This window comes from Camarhynchus parvulus, chromosome 9, assembly GCF_901933205.1.
Source record: "Camarhynchus parvulus chromosome 9, STF_HiC, whole genome shotgun sequence".
Lineage (NCBI taxonomy): Eukaryota > Metazoa > Chordata > Aves > Passeriformes > Thraupidae > Camarhynchus > Camarhynchus parvulus.
The window spans coordinates 20,817,939-20,834,380 of NC_044579.1; the positions used below are offsets into that span (position 1 = coordinate 20,817,939).

At 52.3% G+C, this 16,442-nt stretch overlaps 1 protein-coding gene across 2 annotated transcripts; it reads right to left on the reverse strand.

The window, feature by feature from the left end:
- Nucleotides 1-1,865: 1,865 nt before the first annotated feature.
- On the reverse strand, nucleotides 1,866-5,784 carry NRROS (negative regulator of reactive oxygen species). 2 transcript variants are annotated; one of them, XM_030954586.1, is made up of 4 exons: nucleotides 5,657-5,784; nucleotides 4,859-4,969; nucleotides 4,327-4,450; nucleotides 1,866-4,092 (listed from the first exon to the last, which is right to left on the reverse strand). In XM_030954586.1, exons 3-4 carry the CDS (start codon nucleotides 4,432-4,434, stop codon nucleotides 2,134-2,136), a joined length of 2,067 nt encoding a protein of 688 aa, XP_030810446.1. In that variant the 5' UTR covers nucleotides 4,435-4,450; nucleotides 4,859-4,969; nucleotides 5,657-5,784; the 3' UTR covers nucleotides 1,866-2,133. The 2 variants fall into 2 exon arrangements, with proteins under 2 accessions (XP_030810446.1, XP_030810447.1); XM_030954587.1 differs by lacking the exons at nucleotides 4,859-4,969; nucleotides 5,657-5,784 and having other exon boundaries at nucleotides 4,327-4,458.
- Nucleotides 5,785-16,442: the final 10,658 nt, after the last annotated feature.

Genomic DNA, 16,442 nt, shown 5'->3' on the forward strand with positions numbered 1-16,442 from the left:
CACCTCAGAAAGTGGGATCTCCTCTTGCTGCCCCAACATCCCCTTCACAGCACAGCTCCAGCTGAGCCACGGCTTTCCAGGCACCGTGATGAGGGAATGTTGAGTATCCCCATCAGCTCCATGCAATTAAGAATCCCTCCTTTTTATCCATGCCCTGGGCAGTGCCAGGTGCCTGGGTTCCTCCCTACGTGTTCTCCCACAGCTGCACCCTGCACCCCACACTGGATGGAGCAGCAGCTTTGGCTGTGGAGGTGGGGAAGGACACACATCCCCCTCCAGCTGTGGAGGTGGGGAAGGACACACATCCCTCTCCAGCTGTGGAGCTGGGGAAGGACACACATCCCCCTCCAGCTGTGGAGGTGGGGAAGGACACACATCCCTCTCCAAGCCCAGTCCCAGGGAGAGGGGATCTCGCAGGGGCACCTGCTCAGCCTGCCAGCAGGGAGACTCCAGAATGCAGCTGGGGACGGTGCAGGGATGTATTTATAGGTCACTCTGTCCCCCAGGGTGCAGCTTACAGGCAAAAGAAGAGTTGAAATAGGCTGAGGGATTCCCCACTTAGAGCCTGCTTTGGTTTTGGCTATTTCAGTCTAAATTTGGGGCAGAAAGCGGTCATTTCCCAGCCAGATCTGACAGATGGGTTTCCAGAGCCTGTACTGCTCTCAGTCCCAGTGGAGCTGCTGGCTGGTCTATCAGGGTCTGACCCATCCATTTTCCAGCCTTGCACAGCCAGCAGCCACCCCAGGCTCCCCCAGGACCCCAGTCCCACACCTGTGCCTGGGAAGGGTTTGTCCTGCTGCCAGCCTTGGCTCCCCTGCCTGCACCATCCCCGGCATCCTCCCAGCTTCAGGCCAGCCTTGGGCATCTGCCTCCATCACCTCACAGGACAACTCCACTGGGCTTGATCCCCGGCACACCCCACGTCACTGACTGAGCCCACCCACACCCAGGCAGGACAAGCCCCCAGAATTCCACTCCAGCACTGCTGCACACTTCCCTGTGCCCCGTTCCCATTAAACATGTTTCACTAGAAAAATCCCAACAGTGCCACAGGAATAGAGCCACCCCAGTTCTCAGAAGGGGTTTTGAGTTAGCACAAACCACCACCACTTCTCCTTTCCCCTCAGTGACCCCCGAGGAGCAGAGCAGCACTTCCCCAGGTAGTGCTGGCTGCTCTGGCAGAGGCAGAGCTGCTGTGAGCAGAGCTGGGTGGAGGAAACCCCCGGGCACTGCCTGCCAGAGCAGGGCTTGCACAACAAGGAGGAAGGATTTCTCTTGTTTCCTTTGTATGTTTAATCCAGCAGTCACTGGAGAAATATAAATCCATGATAAAATATCACTGAGGGATATCATTTACTCTCCTGCTTTTCAATCAATATTTCCTGTTGTTGCAACTTGGGCTGTTTTCTAATGGACTTTTCTAGCCCAGACTGTGACTTAGTGAAGAAACAACACCCCAAAATGTGTCTTTGAGCCCTGCTGACAACGCCTGTCTTTATCAGCACACCCACTTGGTGCATGCTCAGGGCTGCCTGCGAGTTTGGCAGTGCTGGAAAGCTGTGGCTACAGAGACCCTTCTCCACAGCACCCAGGTGATGTTTGCTCCAGCCTGGGGCACTTTGTGGAGGCTGGTTACAGGTCTGGAAGACTTTTTGAGTTGGCTACAGGTGGGAATAAATAAAAGGAACTGCTGGAAGGTGGGGGGGAAGCAGTGCTGAAGAAAATTGTCACAGAATCCCAGAGTGGTCTGGGTTGGAAGAGACTTTAAAAACCCATCTGGTTACAACACCTTCCTCTAGATCACATTGCTCCAAGCCCACTCCAACCTGCTTCCACACGTGGGGCATCCACAGATTTTCTGGGCGACCTGTCCTTTCAGCCAAGGAATGTTTGATGTCTTGTCCACTCAGCTCTCACCAGCACCAGCTGAAGGTTTCTGCTGCAGACACATTCCTTGAGGATTCCCAGCGCTCCATCACCAGAGACAGCCTTCACCCTTTGGGTACCATTAGGGCAGGAATGGCAGCTCTCCCAGCACCTCATGTCCTGCATCCATCAGCTTTCCGTCTTGACCTACACTCCTGACCACCCCCTATTAATGACTCTTCCCGAGCCCTTCCTCTTCCTCAGCCATTAGTAAGGGCTGGACACCCCACACCGATTTTTCACCATTTTCAGCAACTTCTCCTTGAGCATGAGGAAGACAACCACGAAGGCCACCAGGAGCGTCAGGCAGGTGGGCAGAGCCAGCACCAGGTAGAGCAGCTCCATGTTGGCCGTCTGCCATTGGCAGCTCTGCAGGACGGGCTGGGGCAGTGCGCCAGGGCTGAGCGCACGGGGGCCGTGCCTGCAAGTCACCTGCTGCCCGTCAGGGACACGCAGCCCCTGGGCCTGCTGCAGGGCGTGCCACCAGCCCAGCGTGCAGCAGTTGTAGGGGTTCTGGCTGAGGTAGAGCTCCCGCAGGCTCCTGCCCAGCGGTGCCTGGTGTGGCAGGTCCTGTGGCAGTGCTGGCAGGCAGTTGTCCCGCAGGTCCAGGCTGCGCAGCCTCAGCGCGCCCAGCCAGGCGGGGAACACGGCCAAGCAGTTCCCAGAAAGGTCCAAGCGCACCAGGCTGCTCAGGGCAGAGAAGTCCATGGTGGAGGAGAGGCTGGTGTTCCTCAGAGACAGCACCTGCAGTGTCAGGACAAGGTCCTGCAGCCACGCCAGGTCCCCGGACAGCAGCTGGCGGTTGTCAGAGAGGTCCAGGTGCATCAGCGATGTCCCCTGGAAGGGGCGGCCGCCCATCCCCTGCAGACCACAGCCAGCCAAGGAGAGGTGGCTCAAGGTCTCCACACCCCTGATGTCCACGCAGGAGAGACTCTCGGCCTCACCTGGCTGGGGACAGAGGTCAACCCGGTTGTAGCTGAGGTCCAGGGTAGTGATCTTCCTGGTGTGGGTGAAAATCCCGGGAGGAAGAGCCTGCAGCCTGTTGGTGCTGAGGTTGAAGAGCTGCAGGCTGGGCAGGATGTCCCCAGCGCCCACCTTCACCCCCAGCTCCACCAGCTGGTTCTGGCTGAGGTCCAGCTCTGTCAGCCTGGCCAAGGGGTCCTCCTCCGACAGGTGAAATGCCTCCAGGCAGTTCTGGTTGAGCTTCAGGTGAGTCAGGGAGGGCATCTGGGCCAGGAAATCATCTGGCAGGCCCCAGACCTCGTTCTGGCTCATGTCCAGGAGGCGCAGGGAGGAGAGGTTGCTGTGGCAGAGCTCGTCCCAGAGCCTGACCGTGGTGATGTTGGTGGAGTTGCCATCAATGATCAGGAACTGCATGGTGACGTTGGCCAGGGAGGTGCCATTGGGGAGCCTCTGGTAGAAGCTCATCCTGTTGTCCTGCAGCAGCAAGGAGTACAGCTTGCTCTGCCTGGGCAGCACAGGGAAGAACAGCAGGCGGTTGTGGGACAGGTCCAGCACCTCCAGCTCAAAGAGGTCATTGATTTCCATGGTCAGAAACCACTCAATGACGTTGTTGCTGAGATTGAGCACCCTGAGCTGGGTCAGGTCAAACCCCACCAGACACGGAAGGTAGTTGTAAGCTAAGTTGAGCCTCTGCAGCCTCTGCAGCCCTTCAAAGGCATTGTCAATCTCAAAGATGTAGTTCTTCTCCAGGTTCAGTTCCAGCAGCTCTGTCAGGTTTGTGAAGATAGACGAGTCCAACCTCATGATGATGTTCCTGGCCACAGACAGGGACTCCAAGGAAGAGAGGTTTGAGACTAAAACTGATACCATGTCCTCCCTGAGCTGGTTTCCAGCCAGATCCAGCATCCTCAAGGCCGGCAGAGCAGAAAGAGCAGCGGCTGTCAGTGAGTAGTTGGTGAAGAGCAGGTTGTCTTTCAAGGAGAGCACCTCCAGGCCTTGGCTGCTGAGGAAGGCACCGGGCTCAATGAGCTCCAGGTGGTTCCTGGTCAAGCTGAGATGCCAGAGCTGGGGATACAGGAGCAGGGAGGCATTGCCCAGGACCTGGATAGTGTTGTCATCAAGAAACAGCTCCTCGGTATCGCCTCGAAGGTTTCCTGGGATGGAGCTCAGCCATCTGCCAGTGCAGTCCATGATGCTCTGCACCTGAAGGAAGAGGAGGATATCTAACACCACCGTGGGAGGCAGGAGATGAAGAGGGACAAGTCTGGGGAGCACAGTAAGGGGGAAGGAGGCGGCTCTTTGGTCGTAGCCTTGGCACACCAGTCCACTCCAAGCCAGTAGCTGGGAGGGAGAAGGTCTGGAGATGCTGAGCTGCCTGGGCTTTGCCAGGCAGGATCAAGCACTCAGAGGGCTGAGGGTTCACAAGAGAGGACTTACAAGCTCACAGCCCCCAGGAGATGGTGCCCAGGCTGCATCCATCCTGCTTCCCCATCCCACTGCCAGGAGGAGAAGGAGCAGGGAGAGACCAGGGAGCGGGGCCTCCATCTCAGTGGTGGCACTCCTGTGGAGAGGGAGACAGAGGGGAGGAGGTCAGGAGCTGCAAACAGTTCACCCCAAAATGCTCAGGTGATGCTGCCCATGGAATAAGGGGCACAGAGCCTCAGCACTGAGCCCACCCACCCCAGCAGAAGCCCTGGTGGGGCTCCCCCAGTTTGGGGAAGGGCAGGCACGGGGGTGGCAGTGCATGGGGGGAAGGCACCGTCACTGCTGCACAGCTGCTTGTGGAGGCCACTGAGCTGCATCCTTCCTGCAGGGCGTCCCCCCAGCAGGGCTCGTGTGCCCCCTCTTGGCACCAAACACTCCCCAGGGGACACCAGCCCACCCCCCCAAGTCCCCCCAGTGCCCATCCCTGCTGCAGACCCTTCCAGGGAAGCAGAGGCTCTCCAGCGGGAGCTGCCCCATCACTGACCTGGTGGGAGCGGAGCTGACGGCATTTGCATCTGGGGAAAAGCTGAAACTCAGGCAAATGAGCAGTGAGGGCTCAGCCAGTGTTTGACACACGGCACTTTCACAGCTGCCACTGCATGAAGGAGAAACAGGGTTATTTTGGGCAGCCCAGGGAACCAGAGCCTCGCAGCACAGAGGGAGCAGAGCATGTCCTGGGCTGTGTCCTTCTTTGGGACAGCCAAAGTGTTGAGCTGATGCCTTATCAAAGCAGGATTTATTTCTCTGGGGGAGATGGAGAGGTAGTCCCCTTTCTCCAGGCTGCAACTGACACACAGCACCTTTCACCCTCTCAAGTCCTTGGGGTCCAGCAGCAACTCACACCCAGGCACGGTGGTAGGAGAGGGACCCTGCTGTCCTGAACCTCGGTCCTTGCTGCACCCAAGGAACATCAGCTTTGGTTCTCTGCAGAAGCTCCCACTTTCCTTCACCCACCTCAACCTTCCTCAGCTTCTCCCAACACCAGAAGCACCTCCATCCTCCCAGTGCTCCCTGGAGCTGGTGGGATGGCATCTGGCCAGCCAGGAGAGGAGGCAGCAGCCCCAGCAGGAAACCCTCACCCGCAGCCCTACACCAGAGCCCACATCCAAGAGCTCTGGGAGCTGCCGGGCTGCTCCCCACGCTTCACACCAACCCCAGCACGAGCCCACGCAGCCACAGCCCTTCCAGCACGGCTGTTGGTGACACACAGGTCCCCAGGCTGGCACAGGGAACCCCGTGCTGGGTGTTTCCCCCAGCACAGGTATGGGGAGCAGTTACTCACCGCGTGGGCTTTGGCACGCTCCATCCTGCAGCCCCTCAGCTGCGCTCAGGGGGTCCTGGGGACAGGGCTAGGGGTCTGTGTGCCACCCTCAGGGTCCGTGTGCCACCCCGGGGGTCCGTGTGCCACCCTCGGGGCCGTGTGCCACCCGCCCTGTGGCTGAGCACCAATTTAGGCTTTGCGGAAGGAGCTGACGGAAGCTGCAGTCACATGGAGGCAGCGAGCGGGCCCTGCTGCTCTGCTCACTGAGCACAGCACTCCCTGCACGGGTCATGCACTCACTCACACCCTGCAGGGAGGAACCACGGGGCCCAGCAGGCAGCCAGGGTGTCACACAGCTCCTGGGGACAAGCCTGGCGTGGTGACTCCTCTGCGCAGCTCCAGCAGCAGGGCCCACGCTCAGCCCGCAGAGATGGTGCCTGGCGGTGGTTCTGCCCTGCACAGCCATGCCATCACTGCTGCAGGATGGAGAAATGCCACCCCTGCATGGCCCCCATTCCCCCTGTGTCCCTCCAGAGCCCTCTTGCCCCCAGCACCCAGCCCAGGGGTGTGACAGGAGCCAAGGGATGCGTGTCCCATGGGGGAAGACGGTGCTGGTATTTCCTGTTGCATCCCAAGCCAAGGTGGACATGTCACAGGTATTGAGTGTCCAGTAAATTTGGGATGCTGTCACACACATCTTTTATGAAAAATCCTTTCCTTGGGATTTTTTCCTCCTGAGAAGCTGAGGGGCCTCAGGAACAAAATGTAACCAATGATTATCTGCTGCTGTGGAATGCAACAGGTGCATCTGTGATTGGCCCATGTTGGTTGTTTCTAATTAATGGCCAATCACAGTCAGCGGGCTTGGACTCTCTGTGCAAGCCACAAGCCTTTGTTATCATTCCTTCTTTTTCTATTCTTAGCCAGCCTTCTGATGAAATCCTTTCTTCTATTCTTTTAGTATAGTTTTAATATAATATATATCGTAAAATAATAAATCAAGCCTTCTGTAACATGGAGTCAGATCCTCATCTCTTCCCTCATCCTCGGACCCCTGTGAACGGCGTCATGGGATGCCAGTGCCTGTCCCTCACATTGTCTAAGTGAGATTCAGGATGCTCCTATCCCCCTGCTCACAGACCTTTGGGTGTCCTGGAGCTGCTGGGGATTTCAGCAAACCCAAGTCAGAACCACCTGGATGCAGGGACCTCCTGAGTGCTAATCCCCATGTGAAAGTCAGCATAAATGGCTTTTCAGGAAACAAAGATCCACATTTCCAAGGCAATATGCACAAGGAGGTCCCCTTCCTCCTCAGCCCCATCCAGCCCTGCTCTCCATCTCCTCATCCCACGTCTCCCCCTCCCCAGGGTCCTCACACACCCCCAAGTCCCCAGCAAACCCAGCCTCTGATGAGGAAAACTTTGCCCAGGTCTACCTAGCTGGGAAAGGGTTCAAAACTGTGGGGAAAGGATCCAGCCCTGCAGCAGGACCTGTCTGGGATCAGCAGGCCCATGCTCCATGTGCCATGTGTTCCATGGTGCCCGTGGGATATTTGCAGGGTCAGGAGATGAACTGCCAGACCACGTGGCCCCCGAACTCCTGAAACCAGCAAAAATGACCAGGGAGATAATTTTCTTTGCCTTCCCCCGAAATTTCATTTCTTCTCTGGGAGGAGGCTGACCTCTCCCTTGTCACTCACAAAAAAGCCCTGTGGTTTCATTTCCTCCATTTTCAAGGAAGTTTGATGTATAAAAATCAAGAAGGAGAAGAGAGAAGCGAACAGGAGTTGGCAGAAGCTCACAGAAGGGCAAAATTCCCATGCCATTGCTCAAGGGCACACAAAAAGCTGAGACCAGCTGTGACCACAAACTCCTCATCCCAAACCCTGCCAAGAGCCCACACTCTAACCCCTCACGTGGTGCTTGGAGACACAGGAGCTGGCAGAGCTGTAGCGCTTGGGCATCCTCCACCCTCTGGATCGGGAGGCTCTGGGAGACCTTCTGATGGATTCTGATGGACTTGGGAGGCTTCTGATGGATTCTGATGGACTTGGGAGGCTCCTGATGGATTCCTTTCTGTGGTGCCACCTTCAAGGTGATGCCCTGGGGGTCAAACCAGCTTCTTCCTGCAGCCCAGGAGGAACTGGGAGAGAAAACAACCTCCTTCATGCCCTGCTTTGCCCCCAGCCCATCCCCAAAGCGAGGGCAGTGCAACCCCCATCCCCAGCAGCTCCAGGGGCTGGCAGAGCCCCTGCAGGGCCCATCCAGGCTTTCCCCACCCTGGTGTTCCTGGAAAGCAGCTCCACTTCAGGGCTGACCCCACGGCTCTGTGCTGCTGCTGCTGCTCTTCACACTTTCCCCACATCCTGCAGCCGGATGGCTCTGAAAAGGTCCTGAAGCTGCTGTTGGGTCCCCTCCTTTTCCTCCCCTCACACCCCCACCCAGCCATCTCAGCAAGGATTTGATGTGTGCATCGAGAGGGGGTGTGAGAAACGCCAAGCGCTTGCTTTTAACATTTTAAAAGTAATAAAATGGTTATAAAAATAGTAATATAATTAGAGTAATAATAATTTGGACAATTTGGATTAGGACAATATGAGACGATAGAAAAAAAGAGTTACAGAAAGTCCAGGTACCTTTTTTTGGGCAGCATAAGCCAGAAAAAGGACCCATGTTAACAGAGGATTAACCCTTAAAAACAATAACCTGTTGCATATTCATACACCTCATATATGATGCATAAATTCCATTCAAACACAGGATTCTGTCTGGGCAGTGTCAGCTTCTTCCTCTGAATCCTGACAGTGCCTTCAGCTTGAACGAGGTGGGAAGAAGTTCATTTCTCCTGATAATGGAGCAATAAATTCTCTTTCTCTGAAAGATTCAGGTGTCCTGTGGCTGCAATCTCAGTGGGAGTACCTCATTCCTCTCTTTTAAAAAAGGTATCTTACATAGCATAGTTTCTATTTTAACATTATGTTATAACCTAAAACTATATTTAACACACTACTTAAGAGAATTAATACAGCATAACTTCCTCACATAACACATATAATATTCATTTTAATATTTGTGAAAAGCCAATCATAAAATACGCATTTTTCACAGGGGGTGATTTATTTTTTCATACCAGCACAGGGAAGGGACAGGGACTGAGCTGCTCCTCTGATCAGCCCTTCAGGAAGCTCCAGTGCAGATCAGAGGCTCGGGTGGGTTAAACTGAAGGAGATTCAGCTGCCTGGAGCCATGTCCAGACATGCAGCTGCAATTCCTGCAGCTGTAGGAGAGGACTGGGAATCCCCTGATGGGTTTACACCCAGTGAGCTTCTTCTGTTCCTCCCACCTCCTTCTCCTCCAAACAATCTTTTTCCCTTAACAGCCTTCAAGTTGTCAAAACTGCAACAGGAAACAGCAACCCCATCACTGAACATGTGTTTTCCTGCAGGAACTGTGATTTATTCCCAAGTGGAAGCACCAGAAGGGTCACTCATGGTTCACACAGCAGCAGGACCTGTTGGGTGGGGGAAAAGGGAAACAGGAATATTTCTCCATGGGCTTCCTTGACTCCCAGTGGGATGGAGAACTGGCAAGAATTTAAAAAATGGTTCTGCAAGAGATGATGGTGCAAAGCATCGTTAATTTAATTTATTTTATTTAATCACCTGCTCAGGATAAAACCAGGGAAGCCTGAGGTCTCCTGTATCTCAGGAGCTGCCAGAAGCAGTAGTTGCCTTCAATTTAAGAGGAACTATGAACACAAAAAAGAAAACAGAATTTGTTCCATGGGCAAAAGGGGAAAGCTGAAATAGACAGCTCGATGCCTGAAGTTTAAACTTGAGCTCTGAAGTTTCATCTGGCTGAATTGCCCAAAGGGAATTTCACCCCAGGGGTAGCCAGGGATGTGTCCCATGCTGGGATGGTGCATTTCTGACCAGGAGAGTGGGCTCAGAGAGCTGCAGCAGGGCTGGAGCTCTGCAGGAAGCACAGCTCCCCTGGGGCACTTCCTGCAGGGCAAACCAAGGGACAAACCCCAAGGATATAAATCAGCCTCAAAACCATCTTTTCCCCCAAGCTGTGCCCGAACCACCTCCCTGCTGCTTTACCTGGTTCCAAGGAAAGGCACGTGCTGGCTCTTGCATCTGCCAGTAAAGCTCCAGGCTCTGCTTTTTGTGCATGGCAGCCCCTGGAGCCTCATCACCCTCCTCTGGGAGGACTCCATTCCACCCCTGCCATGGGCAGGGACACCTTCCACTGTCCCAGGCTGCTCCAAGCCCCATCCAGTCTGGCCTTGGACATTCCAGGCATCCAGGGGCAGCCACAGCTGCTCTGTGCCAGGCCCTCACCTCCCTTACAGCCAGGAATTTCTTCAACATATTTGCAGCTGTCAACAATCTCCTAGCTTTTGCCAGGTTTTCTGATGGAAAGCAGGGCTCAAAGAAGACTTCTCTGAAGGCAGGATTGGTTCTGGATTGTTGTGAGCAGAGCCCTGGGCTTGCTCAGCCACCCCTGCAGCATCACACCGGCTGCCAACACCAGAGGGGTTGGGGCTGTGGGAGATCAGGGAGGAGAGGGAGGCAAAAATCCCCCCAGACTGACAACATGCAACAAGCCCACAGGGATCCAGGTGAGCTGCAGCAAAAACAATTGGGAAAAATCATGTCTTTGGGCTTGGAGCACATTTGGTGAAGGATCTAAACACCGATCAGGAGCCCCGCAGCAAGAACTTCATAGAGGATCCCACCTTTGACCCCTCAGTGCCCAAAAGGTGCCCACTTTCTCTACGGGACTCAGAACAGAGGGAGGAACAGGACTGAGTGGGAGTCAAACCCACGTTCCTGAGAGCACAGGGTGGGAAGGGATTTTTGACTGAACACTGGTATGGATGCTTGTGAGATCTGCCTCCAAAGGGAGTGGACCTCCATCTGCTGAGGCCTCAGAGGGCTGTGAAAGGCACCAGAACTCACCCAGCCTTCGCAGTTAGCACCAACATGTTGTTTTCTTTATTACCTGTTTATTAATTGGTTTCTCAAGTAAGGGTGATGCTTTTCAATTCCTCAACAACTGCTCTCCCTGCCAGGAGCATTTGTTGCACATGTAAAGCCACGGCAAGGACATTCAGATACTCACACACAAGAATAGGTTTTAAAATCCACTGTTAACAGCTCTGGCCTGGCATTACAGCGCTTAACACATCCCTGTTGCAGTGAGCAAGGTGCTCTGTCCTCTGCTTCACCCTGATTCCAGCAAGCAGCCATGGAGGGGCTTGACAGCTGGCCTGCAAGCAAAGCTGAGTTAATAGAAGAAATAACAATTGATGATTTTTGAGTGTATCCATAGCAAGGAAGAACACAAGGCCATCAGCATGGAAACAGATTAGAAAGGATACAGGAAAATTTTTGTAAGCTAGACTATGTGCATAGGAAGATGTGTATAGATGCCTTATTACATTTCTGTCAAACTTTTATCAATTATATTGACATTAATTGCTTTGCACCAATGAATATAATAAGTTATTGTGATGTAGTTAATGACTTAAGATCACACTTTGTTAAGAGTGTATAAGCTGGAGAACACACAGAATAAAAAACTTTTTTCTTCTTGGACCCTGATCACGTGTGTATGTCACGTCCAGCCTAACAGTGACATTAGCCAGCACTGGAGGGCTCTGTCCTGAGGTGGTTCTGTGGCTCAGTTTGGAAAGACAGAAGTCTGCTAAGGAAGGCAGGAGCCTCCCCTGAAATGGAGAATGCAAACCCTCCCCACCCCTCCAAATTGCTATAAATTTTAAATTAAGGGGCTCTCAGGCAAAAATATGGGAGCAGGAAATAACAGTTCTTTAATAGGGAAAGGAAAAAAAAAGAGTAAAATAAACAATGCAGTCCGCTAGAACAACACTGCCAGAGTCAGAACCCAACCCGACACCCTGTGGGTCAGGGTGCTGGCAGCAGTCCCATTGGAATTGTGGCTGCAGCCCTCCTGCAGTGTCAGTGTGGTTCTGCTGGAGCAGGGATCCTGGAGAAAGGTGCAGTCTCTTCCTCTGAATATCCAATGGAAGAGGCAGCTGCTGTTCCTCTGGGAAATCCAGTGCAGAAGCCGTGCTGGTGTTCCAGAATCTCCAGATTATATCCGGGTAGCAATGCTTGGCTCCTCCCTCTGGGCTCACATCTCCCAGTGGGATGCTGTAGTTCTTATCAGCCATGAGTGACATTCAACAGCTGTTATCAGCAGGTGGCCCCCCTGAGAGAGGAGTGGTTGTGATCACTCAGAGAGAGAGATAAGGAAAATGGCCACTTGACAAAAGACAGCTGCCATACAGATGGTAACAGAATACATCTCGCCTTGCAGTCTGGAACACTGGTCAGTGGCTGGGCCACAGCCCCTTCCCAGACCCCAGGCAGGGGCGAGGCTCTGCCCAGTTCCCTTCCCTCAGGCAGGTCCAGCCCAGGCAGCTCCATCCATGGTCACGGCTCTTCCTGCTGGGGCTGTAAATGAGAAGGAAGTGACTGGAGAGGGAAAGCTGCAGCAGGGATCTCATTTCCACTGCCCCTCCCTGCAGCACTGCTCACAGCCCTCACACTCCTGCTGTTCCCAGGCTGGGGCCTGGGGCTCCTCAGGATCCACACCACGAGGCTGAGGTGAATTTCTCCTGGGGGAGCAGAAGAACATCTGGTTCTCTTGGTCTCCAGAGCACTGTGGTATTTTCTGGGCTCCCCTGTCGTTGGAAGGAAGGAATGATGAATCTGACTCCATGTTCTTAGAAGGCTAATTTATTATTTTATCATCTATATTATATTAAAGAATACTAAACTAAACTATACTAAAGAATAGAGGAAGGATACAGACAGAAGGCTAAAAGATACTAAAGAAAACTCGTGACTCTTTCTTCAGAGTCTGACACAGCTTGGCCATTAAGTAAAAACAATTCACATGTTGGATAAACAATCTCCAAACACATTCCAAAGCAGCAAAACACAGGAGAAGCGAATGAGATGATATTGTTTTCCTTTTCCTCTGAGGCTTCTCAGCTTCCCAGGAGAGAAACCCTGGGCAAAGGGATTTTTCCAGAAAATATGACAGTGACAGGGCACAGCATACAGCAGGATGTGTTGGATGCTGAAGCAGCAGAACCTCGTATTTCTGAGCAACTGGAAGCCAAGTGCATCCCCTCCCTTGTGATCCAAGACAGTCCAGATGCTCTGGAGAACAGCATCTGCAGGAGAAGCCAGTGCCCAAAGTCAGAAAACACCTCCGATCCTTTGCCAAGAGTGGCTGTGGCTGCCCCATCCCTGGAAATGTTCCAGGCCAGGTTGGGCAGGGCTTGGAGCAGCCTGGGATAATGGGAGGTGTCCTTGCCCATGGCAGGGGGTGGGGCTGGATGGGCTTTAAGGTCACTTCCAACCCAAACCATCCTGTGATTCCTTCTAGATCTCCTCAGCCCCACAACCAGGTTGCTGTCATCTAGTTGGACTTGGATTGCAGTGAGAGCTGAAGGAGCTGCCCGAGCTTTTCCCACAGGATTGCCAAACCTGTGGATAAATTGACCTTTGTTGTACTGTGCAATAAAATAAACCACTGAAAGCAACAAACCCCCCTGACCCAGCTACTCCAGCACATTAACCAAAGTCTTTAATCACAGAATCATGGAATGGTTTGGGTGGGAAGGAACATTAAAGGCCATCTTGTTCCACCCCTGCCATGGGCAGGGACACCTTCCAGCATCCCAGGTTCTCCAAGCCCCATCCAACCTGGCCTGGAACATTTCCAGGGATGGGGCAGCCACAGCTGCTCTGGGCAACCAGAGGGAAGAACTTCTTCCTAATATCAAATTTCAACCTCCTCTCTGTCAGTTTTGAGCCTAAAACTCTCAAGGCTGGAGGCTGTAAGTCACCAGAAGGACAAGGTTTGGACAAAGTCACTGCTGTGACATCATTCAGGAATGCAAATTTTGACCAAAAAAAAAAATATACCCCCATCTGCAGCCCCACAAACTCCCTCCCTGCTGCCTTTCTGCTTAAGAGAAGTGAGTAATTCAGTCACAAACCCAAAGGGAAGTGAAACTCTCTCAGCTCCTTGCAGAGCTCAGCATGTCCCACCCATCTTCCTCTCTGACCACAAGGGCCAACATTCCTGTGCCACAGCCTGCTCTGGCAGGCAGATCTGCTGGCAGCAAATGCACCCTACAAAATCCCCTTTTCCCAGGTTTTCAGCCATGGACACAGCATCCCTGCATTTCTAGCAGGCTCCCTGAGGGACCAGGACAAAGCTTGTCTGTGGGTTTTGGGTTTGGAGTTGGAGCTCGCTCTAGCACTTCGGACATATCCCTTGGTCTTGGGTAAGAAAACAGGAAAACTGCCAGGATATTTCTGTGGGTTTTAAAACAAACTCAAACACAGGACGCCAGTGTAACACAGGTGACATCACTGCTGTATCCAAAATGCCATCCCTGGGAGAGACTGAAAGCAGCTCCAGCTCAGTCTGGGACCTGAGTCAGCACAGGAGCACAGGAGGGGGAGGCTCAGGCAGACACAGGATCAATATCACAGCTCCGCCTGCTCTCCACCCTCCTGCCAGGAAGAGCAGCTCAGCAGAGTCACATCCCAGAGCTGCACAGCACTCTGGGGTGAGGTGGGCGCTAAAAACAACCTGCTTTCCATCCTGCACCCTCTCCTGAGCCCCACTGATGTTCCAACTCTGACCCACTCTGATTATTTACCCAGGAATAAATCAAACCCCATGCTGAAGTTGAGATAAAATCTTTTGACTGCTTCCAAAGCAAGATCCCACCCTCCAGCTCTGCTCTTGCACAAGAGCCTGTGGAAGGGGTCAGGTGCCCAGTGTCAGATGGGACCTGGTGTAAGCAAAGTGGCCTCTGTCACCTGAGCACAGAAAAACAAACAAAAAGCCATCAAAGAAACCCAAAAGGTGATTTGGGACTGGCAAAGGCTGTACAGCCTGGTCTAGTGGAAGGTGTCCCTGCCCATGACAGGGGCTGGAAATGGATGAGCCCTTTCCAGACCAAACCAATCTGGATTCCATGAAAAATGTTAACCCCTGCAGTATTTGAATACAATAAAAAAGCATTTTGGTCAATATCCATTTCCTTACTAGAAGGTTTGTCCAGCACTTTATGAAGCCACACACTGGGGCTGGCAGAGTTTACTCTCTTAGATTGCTATTGAAAAGCGATGGGATATGGCTGAGTTCTCCTAAGCAAGGGATGCTCCACATTAAAAAAGGCAAAATAAATCAAGCAGACATGGAACCACTGCAGGTAGCTCACACCACACCTGCCAGTGCAGGCATGAGGGGAAAATCCCTTCAATTCCTGACTTGGTAAAATTGCAGAAGAATGAACAACACTTGTAGCATACAATGAGTTTAATTTCAAAATTCCCTTTCAATTACTCTGATTTATTTTGTTTTTCAATTGCAATGGATTTTTTAAAAATAATTTTTTGCTGATATCACTATTTCTTCATCATAAATGCCTGAGGGGAGGAAAGCAAGTCTTGGAAAAAGTGGACCTTGAACAGCAACTCTGACATTTTGCTTGAGCTTCTCAAATCCCTTTCAGTCCTTTAAGGTGATCTTGGAGCTTTAGCTCAGTCTGGTGTCACTAAAAATAATTTTCTGAAATGCAAATATTTGCTCAGCCTACTTCAGGACGCAGGGCTCAAATGAAGGAGTGAATTTTAAAAAATTCTATGTCCATCATCCACTTCTGTTGAGGTTTTTTAGTTTGGTTTGGTGTTTGAAAATAACAGGAAGTAATTGTTAAGGGGGAAGGTTCCACATTAAAAACATTTATTGTATTCAGCACTTGTCTGAGCACAAGTCAAGGCTCCCACAGCTTTGCCCTCTCGTGGGCAGATGGGAGAGCTCCTTTGGTAGTCACACAGCCTCATCCAGCAGAAGGAAGAAAAAATAATGCTTAAGGGATGAATTAGCAAATCCACCAGGAAAAGCTTTCTGTGTTCATTCACTGCTTCATTCATTTTTTCCTTCAATCATACTTCTGCACAAGGTGGGCTACTGTCACTTACAGAGTCAAGCATGGCCACTGCCAGCCCCCTGAAAAGCAGCTTTTTAAGTGTCCAAAGGATCTTAGTGCAATTTCAATAATGCTGTTTTCTGTCTGCAGATTTCACTGCAAGTAAGTGAAAAAAAAAAATTCACTTACACATCTAAGAGCTATTTATAAAATGTAAAAACTGAAATATTCACATGGAAATACATAGCTTAAGGAAGGACTGAGGACTGCTCACCTCTTAAATACTTTGAAAAAACCAGTTTTGCATGATCAGACTACGATCAGGCCCAGGGTTATTTTAACTCATCGCTGCTGTCATCAACCCAGCCAAAATGGAAGAGGAAAAAAAAATAGAGGCAGCCATCTGGAAACACACCCAGTGTGCTCAGGGAGTTTAGAAACGTAGATCAGAGATAGGCAGGGAGAAAAGTTGGATTTCTCACTGTCACATGGGGAGGCAGGCAGGGAAGAGCACAGCCACAGCACCAGGGCCATCTGCTCCTGCCTGGGTTTGTCACCTGAAACGTGGCCAGGAGGGACAGGACCCAGGGGCCTTTGCCAGGGGAAGGTGCACACCGGGCTCCCAAAAATGTACACTCACTGCAGCCTTCCAGCTGGGATAAAAGCATTTTCCAGGAGGGAGTTTCCCAGCCCACCTTGATTTATCAGTTTGTCAGCAGCACCTGAGGTGTCACACAAGCAGCTCAGGGCCAGCACAAAGTGCCACCAAGGCCACGAACAGCCTCTGTCCCCAAACCAGTGACCACATGGAGCTCCT